The sequence below is a fragment of the Apostichopus japonicus genome, chromosome 6, assembly GCF_037975245.1.
Source record: "Apostichopus japonicus isolate 1M-3 chromosome 6, ASM3797524v1, whole genome shotgun sequence".
Taxonomy (NCBI): Eukaryota; Metazoa; Echinodermata; class Holothuroidea; order Aspidochirotida; family Stichopodidae; genus Apostichopus; species Apostichopus japonicus.
In genome coordinates, this window is record NC_092566.1 from 730,140 (window position 1) to 749,407 (window position 19,268).

General features: G+C 35.9%; 1 protein-coding gene across 41 annotated transcripts in view; it reads left to right on the forward strand.

The window, feature by feature from the left end:
- LOC139968579 (calcium-activated potassium channel subunit alpha-1-like) overlaps positions 1–19,268 on the forward strand; it is a 156,461-nt gene that overhangs the window by 82,233 nt on the left and 54,960 nt on the right. For all 41 annotated transcript variants that reach the window (XM_071972679.1, XM_071972690.1, XM_071972680.1 and 38 more), the window contains exons 5-11: positions 401–552; positions 3,751–3,921; positions 10,668–10,759; positions 12,242–12,352; positions 14,744–14,849; positions 16,646–16,798; positions 17,292–17,447. In XM_071972679.1, the coding sequence (XP_071828780.1) occupies positions 401–552; positions 3,751–3,921; positions 10,668–10,759; positions 12,242–12,352; positions 14,744–14,849; positions 16,646–16,798; positions 17,292–17,447 (941 nt within the window). The remainder of the gene's footprint in view (positions 1–400; positions 553–3,750; positions 3,922–10,667; positions 10,760–12,241; positions 12,353–14,743; positions 14,850–16,645; positions 16,799–17,291; positions 17,448–19,268) is intronic.

The following is a 19,268-nucleotide window of genomic DNA, read 5'->3' on the forward strand; positions in this document are numbered from 1 at the left end:
AATAACATTAGATATAAAGTTGAAATTAGCATGCATATTCATGACGTTGGATAAGTGAATACGAATATTAATGAAGATGGAGGAACGGGAAAGAGGATGAGTATCTTAAAGAAACGAAGAGAAGAAGATATGATTAAAATATTTTAAATGTGGAAAGGACATATTCTGCATTTTTTAATTACCATACTGGAAAGGGGTTTCTGTTATTGCCAAATAAATTTGAAGACAATAAGAAAAAAAGGCACTAAACCCCAAGATGTTCTTTATACAGTAGATGGAATAGGGAGACCATTCCTCCCCTACCGTCCCTCCCCCTCCCCTTAAAGATAAGAAAAAAATGAATAGCAATGTTGAAATTCTGTTAATTGATTGACAACTTTACTTTGTTTTCTTTGTTCAGGTTTGAGGTTTCTCAGGGCACTACGACTTCTACAGTTGTCAGAGATCCTGCAGTTCCTAACCATACTCCGAACGAGTAACTCAATTAGACTAGTCTCGCTTGTCACAATATTTTTCAGTATGTGGCTGACAATCGCAGGAATCGTACATTTGGTGGGTGCTTTTAGATATTCATGATAACAGAGTTGTATATCATTGCAGTATGCTTTGGTTCTTGTCTATGACAGGTCATTTACATGTATTTGGGGCTTCTAAATATTTGATTTACATTATTGTGTTTGAATAAGGATGTGTGTAAGTCATGTAGCTTATTGGTGGTTTATGGTTATGGTTTAATATAGTATTTTAGTACTTTAATTTAGTATATAGTTTATTGTGCAATGAATGCTCTGACAATGCTCGTCACTTAAAGACTCTTTTAGAATACAACAAAACATTACTATTATTGTACTTTTAAGTGATGAGTGTTCAATTTCATAGTTATATATCTCTTATGTTTATGCCAGTTAAACACAATAGAGCAAAACGGTGTGAAAGTAAACACATATGAAGGGCACTAGAAAAAAGGCAAAGACTATTGTCTAAGCTGGTGACCTAATCTAGTGACCATGTAGATATAAACACCAGGTACACAGAGTTCAGTACAATTAGGACAAGACAGAGGAAGACAGAAGAAACTAGCTAGGAAAGATAGAATTAAGAGAGAATTAATAGAGAAGGAAACAGGCAAGAAGGATAGTAAGACTTAAAATAGAATTTAAAGAGGTATTCAAAGAACAAAATTTAGAGTCAACTTGTGTACAGGTAATCCTTGAGATAGTTCATCATTGAGTATACTTTGAAAAGCCTTTAGAGACTTAGCAGATTTAACAGACTGAAAGAGGGACTGCCGTCGGTTGTAGCAGTAGTTGTATAAGCTACTGGTTTAATCAACAGGCAATTGTTAAACAACCATCACGTTTCATTACTGTCTGCAGTTTGTAGCGACAAGAGAAAAACTTCACATGCAAGCAATGGAAAGCTAAAATGTTAACGCTACTGGTTTAATCAAGGAGGAATTGTTAAACCACACCTATCCAACAGGGAATTGTTAGAAAAACCCCTATCCTTTGAATGTTAAATGTACTAACTATTCAATCAACAGGGAATTGTTAAACAACACCTATACCTTGAACGTTAAAGCTACTGGTTTTATCAATGGGGAATTGTTAGAACAAACACCTATACCTTGAATGTTAAAAGCTACTGGTGTAATCAATGGGGATTGTTAAACAACCACTATTCGCTGAATGATAAAGCTACTGGTTTAATCAACGAGGAATTGTTAAAGCACACCAATCCCACAGGGAATTGTTAAACAACACCTACTGGGTTAAAGGCATTGAAGACTCGGCCCAAACTGCGTGCCGCGCTCTGAAAAAGTTAACTTTCCGTTGCTAGCAAGTGAAGTTTTCTGCTTGTCGCTACAAAATGCAGACAGTAATGAAATGTGATACCTTGTTATCTTTAGCTGGACCTGAGATGTCCGTCGATGTATCATTTGTACACTGTACTGTGGGTATTGACCGCAGCTGTATGTACTAACTGTACACTAGTATCTAAATACCGAAGGTAGCAAGCTGTGTGCGTATTTTCTGGGATTGATGGTGGTGTCTTACACTTCTGTTACACCTCACTCGAAACTAGGTCAGATTACCGGCATTAGATGTTTCTTTTTGTGCGAGTCTTCACACCCTTTAATCAATGGGGATTGTTAGAACAACTCCTATCCCCTGAATCTAGCACTAACTTTCCCTCCCTGTCACTTCCTCTCCATGGGAATCTACTTGTGTCATTGAATTAAATTGGAGCTAGGATAGGTTGTCTGAGGGGGCAGGGTTCTGCTCTTGTGTGACTGAGGGGTTAGAGTAAAGGCATGCTGGATTTATATATCTCCTAGCTGTGTCTCTGTGCCTGTTTCAATACCATCTCGGCAGAGTTTAGCTTTGAAGCTGTTTAACATTCATAGTTTCATTCCATAGTGATTTATTACAAACTTCTCGTGATCCTTGAATTTCTTACAACGCCTTTCAGTTTTGAAATAACTATACACACAGAACAGTTTGATCAAATTGATCCCAAAGCTATAGTGTTTGTCTCACTGGGAGTGGTTAATGCCTTTTCATCTGATCTTGTTTGTTGATTTGACTAGCAATTGATGAGAGGGACAAAAATAGATGTGTAAAATGATAAGCTTTCAGTAAAGATTATATCTAGGGTGATAAAAGGGTTCTATCCAAATGTATAGATTTACATAAGCCTAATGGATGGGGTAGAGAGAGTTAGGCAAAGCATATTTTAAAGTGAAAGTTAGTGAATGGCTTTCATGTTTGTAGGGTTCAGATATATTCAAGTCGTTTCTGGCACAGCACTATATGAAACGGAAACTGTGCCCGAGAAGATAACATTTGGAATAAATACTTTTGTAAATTGTTCAAAAACAAAGCAATGCCATGCTTGTTTTCTGAATTTTAAGCCTTTACTAGATATGAATGATTTGATCAGAAGGGAGTTGGAATTAGGTATATACTTTGCATTCTTACCCCTTTGCCCACTCCTAACCCATACATGCCCCTCCTTATATAGTACTGTGACTCCGCCTCCATACACGCCCCTCTTAATATATTACTGTAACTCCACCTCCATACATGCCTCTCTTAATATAGTACTGTTACTCTGCCTCCAAACATGCCCCTCCTTATATAGTACTGTGACTCCGCCTCCATACACGCCCCTCTTAATATATTACTGTAACTCCACCTCCATACATGCCTCTCTTAATATAGTACTGTTACTCTGCCTCCAAACATGCCCCTCCTTATATAGTACTGTGACTCCGCCTCCATACACGCCCCTCTTAATATATTACTGTAACTCCACCTCCATACATGCCTCTCTTAATATAGTACTTTTACTCTGCCTCCAAACATGCCCCTCCTAATATAGTACTGTGACTCTGCCTCCATACATGCCCCTCCTAATATATTACTGTGACTCTGCCTCCATACATGCCCCTCCTAATATATTATTTTTACTCCACCTCCATACATGCCCCTCCTAATATAGTACTGTGACTCCGCCTCCAAACAAGCCCCTCTTATTGTATTACTGTGACCCTGCCTCTATAGATGCCCCTCCTAATATAGTACTGTGACTCCGCCTCCATACATGCCCCTCCTAATATATTATTGTGACTCCACCTCCATACATGCCCCTCCTAATATTTTACGATTATTCTTCCTCCTTACTCTCAAGATCTCATACTGATTGCAATTGTTTAAACCTTCAATTCATTATGTTTATGATTTACAGGTTGAGAATTCAGGGGACCCATGGAACAATTTCTCCAATGCAAATGAGATATCTTACTGGACATGTGTGTATCTCCTGATAGTTACCATGTCAACTGTAGGATATGGTGACGTCACCGCTCATACTGTCATAGGGAAAGTAATCATGACGTTCTTCATCTTTGGTGGTTTGGTAAGTATAGGACCAATTGGAGGGGAAGGGGGGGTGGGGTGCAGGACTGAAAACATATCTTTGTCTATGTTTCCTATAAATGAATATTCATCGGATTCATTTATACCACTCGTTCCTCATCTGCATCGAGTATGAATATAACAGAGACATAATTTATACCATACTGAGCAGTAGCTTCTGATGGGCATGTCGATATGATACCAATAACAGGAACGCTAATTACATCTGACAACAGCCTAGAGGATTAGCAGATGTAATTATTTACAGAAATGGGGTCAGTTTGGGGTTGTGCAAGAAGTTTGGTTAATTAGACCATCGGTATTGATAATGTCTGTAGCGTACATTACAATGCATATAGAGAGATAAACGGATTACAAACTGTTTGGCTAAGATTAGATTCTGTGAAGACAAGCCTGGCCAAATATCATCTTTGTACTCAGGCTGCTTCAACTATTTGCATCGTAACATCTCACAGCAGACACAAACACTTGTAAATACAATGAATGGTTAGTTTTAGTCGTGAGTGTCGTAACAGATTGTAAAATTATTAGACATTCCCTTATGTTTCAAAACAAACATTAAAACTTTACCTCATCATAGCAAATCAATGTGGTTAATGTATGTTAACTTTGTATATAAACATCATAAAATGTATCTTGCTACTAAGTGAAACATCGTTTTGTTCAGAAATTTAAATTTGCATCATTGGTAGGAACCAATGAAATTAGCACACAGTGAATCAGTTGGTTTAATGGAATATGCTTTAAAACCTGGTAAAGTGACCACAAATCAACAACTTTTAAAACCATTTGTGTGAATGTTCTCTTATAATTCTATTTATTACTAGCAATTATAAAACTCATTAATTTGATGATCTTATCACACCAGTTAAGTCCCTGCTGACGTGTTTCTACATCGCTAATCGTTTTTGTATCATTATGTCAATTATCTATGATCATTGACGTACACATACCCACATCCTTGAGATTCTCTTTATACCAACACCCAACACATCAACACTAAATGTGTTTTTTACCAGACATATCATGTGTGATATTGAATTCCTTGTTGCTTCGTGTTTGCAATCCATTTAAACTAACTTACCTCAGGAATGTTTTCTATGAAAGCTGTCTATTAAACATGACACAATTAGATTTAAGTTAGCAACAATAGTTAAAAGATTTGACATCAAAGCAGACTAGGGTAGGTATAAACCACCATCGCTAATGTAAAATGCAAAAAAGGGCAAATCAGAAACTTTCCAATGTCTTCTTTCATTTATAATTTGATGATTACTGGAGTTTAGAATCAGATAGTCTCATCATCCTACGATGGGTTTGTTAAGCGTAATTACCGCCTCTTAAACATCCATCGGATGATGAAGAGGACTTGAGCGAAGAACACGGATGAAAATAGAATCGTTTGGAGGAGAAGCTGTCAGCCAGATCCGAAGATAACAAATATTTACAAACCATTCATCAAAGTACAGTGTTATGTTTAATCAGTTTTAGCTAAGAGCTACGACTGCACCACCAAAAAACAGGCGAGAAAGAGATAGTGAATCATAATTGACAGGAAGATTGTCTTATGATTGCAGATATTCAAAAGGAGTTACAATTGTCTGTATTTCTCTAACTACACAGGTCCCCCCCCCCCCAGTTTGCAATGGGTTTTAATTTTGTGTCTATTGACATAAATGGATATATGTGTGCATCCAGCCAGTAGACTAAACTATATGTAAATTGATTATTAATGGTTTAATCATGTTTGTATTTGTGGGGGAGGGGAGGGGTAAGAGGGTAAGGGACACAAAATTAGTAATTTTAAGAGGATTGTAAGTTAATTTTCATGGTTGGACCCATATGCAAATTCTCATTGCACCTTCTGTATAGAATTGAGAATATTGTAATTGCAAAAGAAACAGCGTTGCTATAGAAACAGTTTCCATGCATTACATTAACATATATTGCGATGCATGTCCTACATATAAGCACAGATACACACTGTGTTAGTAATATAGCTAGGAACCTTCTAATTGTTGCTTAATAATAAACCACAAAATTAGAAGAAAACCAAACAAAGAGTGACCCTTCGCCTCCATTTGTACTTAACGATGCAGCTAGAGGTAAATTATTAATCAGCCTTTTCTAGTCTTAATTAGTCCTCTAAGTACTTTCTCAGGGTCGGTTCTAATTAAAGATCTTACAAGAACGCTGGTTTTGGTTTCTGATCATTATAGTTTGCACAATGACTAGTGTAACACAAAGAAGTAGGATCAAATGAATGAAATTTAGATTAGTGAGTTTAGATAAACCAAAAGTTTCCAATTGGTTTCATCTTTGACTATCTATCAATTATTAAATTTTTGTCAAGTGTTTATCTGAAAGTGCAGCTACTTGCTTTTATCAACAATTTGTAAGTAAATATGAAATGTGATGTATATACAATAATTAATATATATATATGTCAGAGGTCTGATGTCAGGGATAAGCAATTTATTACCAGTTAAATTCCTTTTATTTGTAAAAAATCAGAAGATTTGTCCCTCTTTGGGTCCCAGCAGGTTAACAATGTCATTGTAATTTCTCCCAATTCTCCATTATTAATGTTTGATAAAGAGCTGAAAAAAATAAATATTTAAATATTTTAGAACCCTCCAAGCAACGAACCAGACCTACTTTAAAGTTTTTTTTTTTTTCTCCCTGTAATTTTAAACAGCCTGGTGATGATGCAATGAACTTGATATATTAATAAGATTCAGTGATACAAATTCTTTTTAGTACATGTCTGCTGTTTTTATTCACTAAAAGTGCAATAACGTTAAATTTTTACCAAATCCATTGTAATATTTCAACCTCTCATTTAGCTTTCCTTTAGCATGCACATTTGCTTTGTTATGCAAAGTTAAGTGTTTCTATAACAACAACAAACAAAAAACTAATATTCTTCCCCTGAAACTTCCTGAAGAAATATCAATACCCACTTCAGATTTGGCTAACAAGGATGAATTATTTGTCAGCAATTTGAAGTTATAAGTCAGTGAACATTGTATGGGATAAATTTCATATCTTTCTGATAACATATCAGGATCCGAGCTTGTTTGAAGGACGAATAATGTCAGTCAGAAATGAAGTGCTTCACGCCATGAGTATCTGCTGTATATATGCATTACTAGCATTACTTTCAATAGAAAACTAGCATTGTTATTACACTTAAACACAAGAAGCTTTTTTTTTATAACTAAGTGACTACAAATAATAACTATAGTCCTCATAAAATAATTGTTTCAGGCCCATTATTCAAACTGGTAGCATCTGGTGTACAGTATATACTATTGTTTTGTAAACAAGCTTTATAAATTGAAAAACAAAATTGAAACCAAACTAGAAACAACTTTACTTACCCTAACATACCACACCAAAGCAATTGTTTATAACCCTACAAGTAAAACACACATAATTACTGTAAAGTCTTGTTATATTTTGAATTATAATCATTGATAACTAATTTAATGCTATTCATCAATACAAGTCTGACTAAATTGCTAATACTGTCAACATTTTCTTGGCTCAAAAAAAAATAATAAAATTAAAAGTTTTTAAAAAAAATATCTTTTGAGCCTTAGTTTAGTTTGGCTGTGTAATGCTATGAGTTGCCTACAAACACCATTCTGGCATCTTTCTTAGTCAAAGTTATTAATTTACGTTCAGTAATTGGCAAGTTTTACTAGAGTGTCATGTTTTTGTATGACATGATAACATATGGTCGTGCACAGACCGTAACCTTTGGTCGCATCACAGTTTGACAAGGAACATGTACAGAGTATTGACTAACCACAGTGCTATTCATGATATTGCTTTCATAGACTCGCATATTCAAAATATCAACCATTGCAAATGCTATTAAGTTGGTCGGTTTGTCGATACAAATTGTTTGCTCTGTCATATCTACAAACTGACGTACAATTGTCACTATCTTGGTTTGATATCTCTGCCTTTGAGAGCTCACCCTGAGTAACATACGGTAGTTACAGACAATATATTTACACTTGATTTGACCGTGGAAATTAGAATGAGATGTGGTTCAGGTTCACTTGTATTTTAGTTGCGTATCATTAAATTCATTTGTTGATTTCTAGTCGTAAACGTATTGCGTGAAATTAACAATCAGAGCGGAATATGTGGGATAGGAAAGATGGCAAATAGTTACATGGGAAACAAATTCTGTAAAGAGAAAATTCAATCAAAATGGTCTGTGAAAATTTATGGGGAAAAATGTTTATGTTGACAAATTTGTTCATTGTTACTTACGATTGTCTGTGACCTTATTTGGTCTGTTTTTGGACCTTACTTGGTCTGTTTTGGGACCTTACTTGCTCTGTTTTGGGACCTTATTTGCTCTGTTTTGGGACCTTATTTGCTCTGTTTTGGGACCTTATTTGGGTTTTTTTGGGAATACCAGATTTTTATTGTTCTAACCAGTCAGAGTAATTAAATAAAAGCAAACTCTCCCCTGATAACTCCCCACATTTCAAATCTTCTATCACATGCCTTAATTTTTAATATCACCAAGCATTTTATTCAGTTCAGAAGGATTTAACATATTTTACCTACGAATTCAGTTCCACAACTTCTGCTAAAGTATTTTGACCGCGGCAAAAGTATTTTGACCGCGGAAATATAACACTGATGAACAAGGAACAGAAACTCACAAGCTTGTGTAATTAATTACCTATTTAAGTGCTTCAAATAATACTGCAATACTTAAATTTTTGGTTTTTCTATTACATGGATTAATGCTTATCTTATTAACTTTATTCTTAACAAACTGTATGGAAACAATTAAACAAATTAAAACAGTTCAAGCAAACTTTGCTTCATAGGAATGCAAAGATCTTGAGAGATGCATTGTTCTTGTGGAGTATGTATTAATTAGTGTCTCTATCTCCAGCTTCAAAAAGCCTTCCCTTGATTCCTTCTAAGAAAGGGCAGTTTCATTTGAGAAGTCACTTGAAACTTTTGGTTACCACTTCAGATTTGTTTTGAAAGCAAGGTTCTAGGTATGGAGGGGTTATTGCTCCTACAGATGATGAATAACCCGGTCTTATCTCTGTCACTGTGTGTTCTGTGGTGAATAAGAAAGAAATTCTTAATACTCCAGAACTGTCATGACATAAATCCTATAAATCCACAGACTGCCAGTGATTTGTGATTAGAATTCCACTATATTTGGAATCATCTTTATACTATTCTAGTGTCTAACATGGTCTCTTAAGTACCAGTTCTTTACCATAGATGTGAATCAATGTGATATAAAAAAAAACATGAATAAAATATCACTTTGGTTAGCCTGTCCTTTGACTCAGTTTCATTTAGTTTTGTAACATGAAGTATAATGTAAATTATTCATTTCTTTCACCAAGAAAGTAATAATTTTTGTATATTATATGTATATTACCTGCTTTATTGAATTAAATAAAATCACACATGAGATAAATCATATTTCATCCATTACTACTTAATGATGAAAATTAGGTTAATAGATCCTCTTTGATTCTACAGTTGGATGGAAGTTGGTTATTTGGATGACCTACTTCAGTTTTTTCTTCTTGTATATATCTATATATTCTTGTGCTCCTTCAGATGCTGCCTGGATACAGATTGATATGTTATTACAATGAGTATTAATATCATAAATATCTACCCAGGTTTCTTCATTCCATCATAATACAGTGTACAATATATGGATCTTGTTGATAGTATCCATTAACAAAAGCTGTGTTAGCTTATTGCTGCTAATTTAACAAAATATATAGCATCTCCACCCCACCAAGTAACAGATTTCCCATAATTCATCACCAAAAACATAATGTGATTGTGATGTTAAAGTTTACCTACTTATATATTCCAAACAGAATCTTATTGACTGATAGCATGATCCTATGTGTGGATTTATGTAATAATAAGTACGCAAACATAATGCATACGTTATTACAATATTAAGAGTATATATAGCACTTAAACATCAGGCAAAGGTGGGCACAAAACAGTTTGGTTACATTGACTCTGTTGCTATGTATATAATGTGGAAACAAAACAATTTAGTTTTACATTGGCTATGTTGCTATGTATATATACATATCATATTTATCAAACAAAGATTACAAACATGATGTTAAATGTCAGCGTCTGTTCTGATTGCAACACTTTTCTAAGTGAGAGATGTGTATTCACAACAGAATTGGATCCTCCATGGACAATGTTAGGATTGATAGCATGCTATGTACACATGCATGAAATAGAACCAAAGATAACAAATATAATATCAAATATCAGCATTAACATCAAATCGCTCTCAAACACTTATATGTCCGTGACGCAAGAATATGGGGTTCTTCATTGTGTCATCAGTGTTACCGATTGATAGCATTTCATATACATGCAGCTATATCCAAAGGATCAATGTCACACCATAGTAAATATGAAATGAATCATGAGAAACAGTTAGCTCATTAGGTTTTATAATATTGTTCTTTCTCCAGTATACATCAAGTTCTGGCAACAAGCTGGTTATATAAAACTTGTCATCCCAGTAATGTAGTTTGTAGTAAGAAGTAAGGATATCTTGACCATCACAACCTGCGGTGGTGAAACGGTTGTCTTTCTCTTTCCAGGGTGTTTAAATTAGATAAACTTATAACTGGAAACAGGTCACTTGAAATTCAATTTTGTTTTTTACTTCCTCAGGCTATGTTTGCCAATTACGTGCCAGAGATGTTTGAAATGGTTGGACGCAGAAATAAATATGGAGGAACATACCAACAAGAAAGGGGCAGGAAGTAAGTCTCTCGAGCAAAATAAGCTGACACTCTTAAAAAGTGGCAATCAATTTGATATGTTTAAAAAACGTTGCACTGTTCCTTCACCCCTCCCCTCTCCCTCACCCCTCTCCTTTACCCTTCCCCTCTCCTTCACCCTCTCCTCCCCGACCCATTATTCACTTCTCAGTTCCAGCCCCAGTGCAAACGTCAAGATAATCAAGTACCTCACTATTGCTATGGGTGCTAATTGTACATAGATAACCCCTACCTGCAAGCTTCCCTATTCACAGATACACCATACTTTTATCCCAGTGTTTTAGACAATTATAACAGCAAGTGTTGTACCTCTTTATAGCAATAGCTGCTATTGTCACTTGTGACAGTACACAGAAACCCTCACTCTTCCTTCCCACTCCCCCCTCCCGTCTTCCTAGTTATACCACACAGTCACCGATTATTTACACTATTAGCTTAGAAAGTCATTTTGGTTGTATTCTCCCATAGTGTATTTCAGAGTTGTTTGTTTGTATGCGATTCCCCTTGGTACTGTCAACGAAACTGAACCATGTAATGAGCTGTATCGTTACGTGATATTTGTTTAGTGTCAATAGGATGACCTACATAGTTATAACAAAGAGACAGGTTGCTTTCAAAATCTGTTCAATGAAGTGAAGGTTGATGAATTGATCGGTCTTATTAGAAAATTTGTTTTTAGAAATCTAGTGCAGCTGACAAATATGTCGGTACTGTATTACTATGACATCAAATTAGATTATGAGTAGAAAACAGTAAAGTGAGATTTAAAAGGAAAACAGAAAAAAAAAACAGATTTAATCAAATACGTCAGAGACGTTATCAACAGGCCACTCAAAACCCCTACTCAACCCTCTTCCACCCCTACCCAATCGTCTTACACTCCTATTTTAAAGACATACCAGCATAATCCAATTAAGGAGGAAGGAGCAATCCACTTTATAACAAAAGAGATAGGGGAAGGACCTATTATTCATGTACTGCTTGACATTACAAAACAATGTATTGTGTACTATGTTGACAGCTGTGTAATGCCAGGGGGTTGAGAGGGTGGAAAATACCCGACTCCTGGACCATTAGGGGTCCGAGCCTCAGGAACTGAACACACAACTTTCAAAAGTGACAAGGTTCAATAGCATCACAAAGATTAAATGAATCTCGTTGAGCTGGTGCGATCTTTCAAGTGCTTGGTTAGCTCGCCTTAGGGGCCCCATATAATCGTTGAGCCCTGTGCTCACAAGTTAATCGTTATGGCCCCGCATGTTTGATGGTGTGAATTACGAGTGGGGGAGGGAGGGGGGGTAGGAATTAAAGGTGGAACAGAGAACCCAATCTCCTACAAATTCCTTTTCATCTACATTTCATCTAGTCAGTTGAATGACAAATTTTTCTTCTTTTTTGTAAATACTTACTCTTCACATTTTTGGCTGAATCTCATCTTTTGATATTCTCCTTGCTTCGTTACAGGCATATCATCGTTTGTGGACACATTACCTACGACAGCATCGCTAACTTTCTGAAAGATTTCCTCCACAAAGATCGAGATGATGTCAATGTTGAAATTGTCATATTTGATTGGTTAGTTTTCAGCTTTTTCTTGAAATTGTCATATTTGATTGGTTACTTTTCAGTTGTCGTATTTGATTGGTTAGTTTTTTCAGCTGTTTTGTGAAATTGTTATATTTGATTGGTTATTTTTGTCATTTGTCATGTGGAGCACTGTCTGTTTTTTAGCATAATGGTACAGAAATACATTAAATTTGGCATACAGGGATGTTAATAGTGTAGATGTAGCATCAAAAGATCACCCTTGCTAGATTGCTATAATGTAAAAAAATTATGTGTTTTGTGCTGCAACAGTTTTCTGTTACATTATACTAAAGTACAAAGAAATGGTTGTTGGCTTCATAACAATACTACTAAATAATAATGAAATCAAGAGAATAGGTCTCCCACTCAGCAAGAGTATAATGAAGTAATGCAATTGTAGGAAACAGGTTTCAAGCATTTGAAAAGTTAACCGCTATAACTTAATATTGAGGATGTCTCCAGCATTGTAAGAGTACTACATAATAATTCAATTGAATATACAGGTCACTGGCATTGTAAGAGTGCCATGACATAACTTTATATTGAATAGGCCTACAGCTAGGTCATTAACATTTTATAACCACAATGAAATAACTATATATTGAAAACATAGGTCTTTGACAGTCTATGTAACCACAATGAAATAACTGTATATTGAATACATAGGATATTGACATTGTGTATCACTACAATGAAATAACTATATATTGAATACATAGTTCATTAACATTCTATATCACCATAATGAAATAACTATATATTGAATTCATTAATCCAGTCGGTTTAAGACAGAGGCTGCTTCAGTGTTTACAATGTAATGTAATATGTAATACATATTCATGAGATGCTCCTTAGATCCATCCTACCATCTACGGAATGTTCCTTTCAAGACACAATAATAGACTTGGCCCTAGAGGTTACACAGCACACTTAAACATTTGATTTATTTTAATACATGGTAGAAACTTGGGTCTAGGCACAGTACATTAAAACTATTATATATTATATTGAAGTTACAGACACTTTGCAATTACTCTGCTTAGCAAGGAGTCATAAAGAATAATATGTAAGAAATGGAGTCAGGGCTCCCAGTAAACTCACAAGGACTTTAATGGCATTAAGAACAAGCAACTAATTGCTTTTACATCTGCAGAGACAAACACTTTAAAAAAAATTCCTTCATCTGTTGAGAAAACTTGTTGCTCTCATAGGCTAGAACATACCAGCTCTCATTAACTCCAAGCCTGCCTTTATTAGTGACTTGTCCTTCAATTCTGAAATCCTTTTACACATTCACTTCCTGAGTTTGTAGAATGTGACCTTTCTTTTGTCATATAAGGTGGTCTTTTCTTTTCAAGACGAGATTTGTAAATTCTGTTGTGTTCAAGGCTTGCTCAAACTCAGAAGGTTATAGCAAAAAAAGATTAAATCTGATTAGAGAAATTATAAGAAATTTGAACATTCCTCCTTGTCCCTGAAACCAACTTTTCTTTATTACACATTTCCAATACAAGGTATTAGTTACAGACTCATTTATTTTTAGGCCATGTTTGCGTGACAAAGTTTTAATTTCAATGAAAGAAGATAGATGAAGATATACTGTCAGAGATTTTGAAAAAATTCAAGACTGCTACTTACAGTAATCTTCTGTATAATAAGCCAAAGTAATTAGTGGCAACTCCCTGATCATGCTAAACTAGTCAGACATTTTTTTTTTGCAGTGCACATCAATACGAATCTTGTTCAGATATAAACCAAGCCAGATAATTGTCTGTACAATAGTAGTTTGGGTGCTTTTAAACAGCCTGGGCTGATTGGCTTACAGGTTTATTGACTCAGAATCAGTTTGCATTGCTGGGTCCTAGATAGGGTGTAGTGATTGACATTCTTAAAGGCACCAATTTCGTCTTGGTTGTGAGAGTGTGCTAGTTTTGTCCGAGGAACCAAATGCACTGCTTGCTTGAAGGCATTCCCTGTTGGTTAACTAAGCAAGTGGCAATCTGTGCCTCAGCCTGCCCCTGATTTTACATGTACCAAATGCAGCATAGCTTGAAACATGCTTTATTTACTATTAATTGACCTAGACTGTACTGAAAGTACATGCAAAGCATTATACAATTATGTGAAGTTTGAAATCAGAATACAGATAAATCCGTAATGTGGATATAAAGAGATCTGGAATAGATCAGGTTGTACTGTATGAAGTTTGATGTAATAGCCTGTTTATTAAGTCTCTGTATTGCTTGGGTTTGATATTAATAATTCCATTCTTGTTGAGTGAAATTATTATTGAGTTGTTGACGTAGGAAGTGGTTTATGCTGCCAAAGCATAGGTTTATATTGCATCATTAATAATATTTGATTTTATTTCCTTTCCAGCAATACCCCTGATTTAGAATTGGAGGCCTTGTTTAAACGACATTTCACTCAACTGACTTTTATTCAAGGGTCCGTGCTCAACTCAGTTGACTTAGAGAGAGTCCAGGTGAGCGAGTCTAGTCATTCAACAACTAAATATTTTGTTATCTATTCTCAACAAGTCAGTACTATATATATTTCATTCAATCGTTTTGCCAATTTCACAAATGTTGCTTTACCCTCCTCTCACTTTGAACATTCGTAAAATGGTGTATTTTTTGTCCACTTCAAGATGTCTGGCCTACATGTAAAGGATTATTCTGAACCCATGGCATGTCAGGTGCTGTAAGGAGTGACTTTAGTATGGATATCCTCTTTCTTACACAGCTTCATGAAGCTGATGCCTGTCTGGTACTCTGTAATAAATACCGTAATGAGTGACTTTAGTATGGATATCCTCTTTCTTACACAGCTTCATGAAGCTGATGCCTGTCTGGTGCTACATGTAATAAATACCGTAATGAGTGACTTTAGTATGGATATCCTCTTTCTTACACAGCTTCATGAAGCTGATGCCTGTCTGGTGCTCTGTAATAAATACCATAATGAGTGACTTTAGTATGGATATCCTCTTTCTTACAGAGCTTCATGAAGCTGATGCCTGTCTGGTACTCTGTAATTAATACCATAATGAGTGACTTTATTATGGATATCCTCTTTCTTACACAGCTTCATGAAGCTGATGCCTGTCTGGTGCTCTGTTATAAATACCATAATGAGTGACTTTAGTATGGATATCCTCTTTCTTACACAGCTTCATGAAGCTGATGCCTGTCTGGTGCTCTGTAATAAATACTGTAATAAGTGACTTTAGTATGGATATCCTCTTTCTCACACAGCTTCATGAAGCTGATGCCTGTCTGGTACTCTGTAATAAATACCGTAATGAGTGACTTTAGTATGGATATCCTCTTTCTTACACAGCTTCATGAAGCTGATGCCTGTCTGGTACTCTGTAATAAATACCGTAATGAGTGACTTTAGTATGGATATCCTCTTTCTTACACAGCTTCATGAAGCTGATGCCTGTCTGGTGCTACATGTAATAAATACCGTAATGAGTGTCTTTAGTATTGATATCCTCTTTCTTACACAGCTTCATGAAGCTGATGCCTGTCTGGTGCTCTGTAATAAATACCATAATGAGTGTCTTTAGTATGGATATCCTCTTTCTTACAGAGCTTCATGAAGCTGATGCCTGTCTGGTACTCTGTAATAAATACCTTAATGAGTGACTTTAGTATGGATATCCTCTTTCTTACACAGCTTCATGAAGCTGATGCCTGTCTGGTGCTCTGTAATAAATACCATAATGAGTGACTTTAGTATGGATATCCTCTTTCTTACACAGCTTCATGAAGCTGATGCCTGTCTGGTACTCTGTAATAAATACCTTAATGAGTGACTTTAGTATGGATATCCTCTTTCTTACACAGCTTCATGAAGCTGATGCCTGTCTGGTGCTCTGTAATAAATACCGTAATGAGTGACTTTAGTATGGATATCCTCTTTCTTACACAGCTTCATGAAGCTGATGCCTGTCTGGTGCTCTGTTATAAATACCATAATGAGTGACTTTAGTATGGATTTCCTCTTTCTTACACAGCTTCATGAAGCTGATGCCTGTTTGGTGCTCTGTAATAAATACCGTAATGAGTGACTTTAGTATGGATATCCTCTTTCTTACACAGCTTCATGAAGCTGATGCCTGTCTGGTGCTACATGTAATAAATACCGTAATGAGTGACTTTAGTATGGATATCCTCTTTCTTACACAGCTTCATGAAGCTGATGCCTGTCTGGTGCTCTGTTATAAATACCATAATGAGTGACTTTAGTATGGATATCCTCTTTCTTACACAGCTTCATGAAGCTGATGCCTGTCTGGTGCTCTGTAATAAATACTGCAACGACCCAGATGAAGAAGATGCAGCCAATATCATGAGAGTCATCTCTGTCAAGAACTTTCACCCTAAAATAAGGACCATTGTACAACTGATGCAGTACCACAATAAGGTAAGTGGAACTAACTACACATGTGGCAAGGTGAGATGAAGATATTACTGAGTACAAGAAAAACATGATTGTGCAATGGGGAGGGGTCATTAATTGTGATTGCACCCTGGTTGATGGTGATACCGTGACATTGTTAGTATCCCTCAGTATGACTCATGTTATGGAAAAGGGAAGTTATATCAGGACAGTGTAGACTGGTGTTGCACCCATATGGTACAGCTGGGAAGGCGTGGACAAGAGACCTGCAGTTCATCAACCACATCTCCTCCTCCCTCTCTCCCCCCCCCCCAGTCAACCAAAAATACAGGCTAAGTGGTGCAGAATGATGGGTTTGTCATGAAGAAACAACTTGAAGTCAAACTATCTTGATACAAATGCATATTGATTGGATTTTTGAAATTCTGTACCCAGCTATAAGCTGCATGTTTGTTGTTTTCCTTTTAATTTACCACAAGTGGTAAAAAGTTTTTTTTTCTTGCTTGAAAATTTCAAGGCCTACTTGCTGAACATCCCAAGTTGGAACTGGCGTGAAGGAGATGATGTTATTTGCATCGCAGAACTAAAACTTGGCTTCATCGCCCAAAGCTGTTTAGCACCTGGATTCTCCACCATCATGGCCAATCTTTTTGCCATGCGTTCCAACAGCGAGGTAGGTGTAACCATGAGCATGTTAGCAATCCATTTGGCCTTCATATCTTGCCGATATTGATGTTTGTGATTGTCTCAACAGGGATGTAACCTTATCTCCATGGTCATTTCAGGTTGAATGTGTTTGGCCGATGGTAGACATGATTAGTGGAGTGTTACTGCTAATCACCCTGCCATTGGTTATACAACATAGTAGCATCTATCTTTTCCTTTGCTGCTTGGCTAGCAGTGTATCACTAATAACATTCTCTTCTTTAGTTTCTGTTTGAGACATCTTGGAAGAGGCTAGGAGGATGGCTGTAAGAAGTAGAGATACTTTAATTAGTCTTAATTAATATACAATATTTTAGAATGTAGTTAATGTATTGTTTTCACCTTTGAAAGTAAGGAAATAAAAATAAAACCAAGGAAATGAGGAACAAGAACAAGACTAGTTGCCTTAAATTGCGAGCAGATTTTGCTCTATTTGTTTGGATAGCAATGGTGTAGGTATTATGCTTGTTGTCTATGTAACATACAATGCATTATGGGTAACAAGAGTGTGAACATTAACTGGTGACCTCCGATTTCCAAATTTGTTTAGATACATTAATATGTTTTGGTTTAATACAAATTTTGGCTGTTTCTGAAGTGACCCACAGCTGCAGTTGGTGTGAACTGCTCTTAACATAAAGCTATTTTTACTTGCTAAAAAAGTTCAACATCATCGACTTTTTCCATTATCAGGGCTTACCTTGAGCTGTGATTGCACAGAAATTATCTAAAAGGCTCATCCTTCAGTTTTTAGACAGGAGAGTTGTTGTCAAGTCAAAATGCAAATTTTTATCATGAAATGAACTTGATTAGCTCTTCATTTCAAGTCATTAGATGAATCTGAAGAAAATATACGGATGACAAGCATGAAGAGATCTGAACATCCAGTCATGTGACTAGGAAGTTTTATAAGATAATTACCATTTCTTAATGGGTTTACTGCCACTCTTGTTATCAATTGATTCTATCTCCATGGCAACAGATGCTCACATTTTCAAAAGCTCTTGGTTAATGAAAGAGCTTCATGAAATCTGATGATGTAGAAAGATTTTAAGTTGATAAAAAAAATGTCTTTATTAATTATCAAAGCAGCTGAAATATACTTTGAACCTATTAAGTTTTCATGTGTCTCTAGAACAGAAATTCCAGCTCTCTCTCCCCCCCCCCCCCCTTTGTTTTTGACGACACATGAGTGTGAGTCTGACTAAATATTTGAGAGGAAATAATTGCATGTTTATGTGTGTTGCACTGGAATCATCTGAATAATATGCACACTTTCAATCCTGAATAATATGCACACTTTCTGTCCTGATTGCATGTTATGTTAACAATTGTGTAGATTTTAGCTGGTTGTTAGTTTTCTGCTTTTATGGATATTTCAAGAGGATGAATTTCATTTCATTAGTTTGCTGTGATCTCTTCTAGTAGTCTTGCTGGTTGGTCTATTCATGGTCTTAATTTAATCTTATTACTTCGGGAAGCTACGATCAAGACTCTTCCATGCGGGGAGAAGGATAGAACCTTTGGGCATGTTCTGGATTAAAAGCTGCGAAATTATAAAACGAAACAATATCAAATGTCTGAAAAAGACATAATTGAAGGAAACAAATTTTGAATGAAATAAGTAATTCATTCACATGTCAATACATGTGGGACTTGGTCTAAGATTAGGGAAGGGGAGGTGAGGGTGGAGGGGGAGGGAATAATATTGTGAATAACAATTTTCTCACAAACTGTAGTCTACAGTAGAGTAATATGATGAGAACCCACTGACACATGGCTAGGTGTG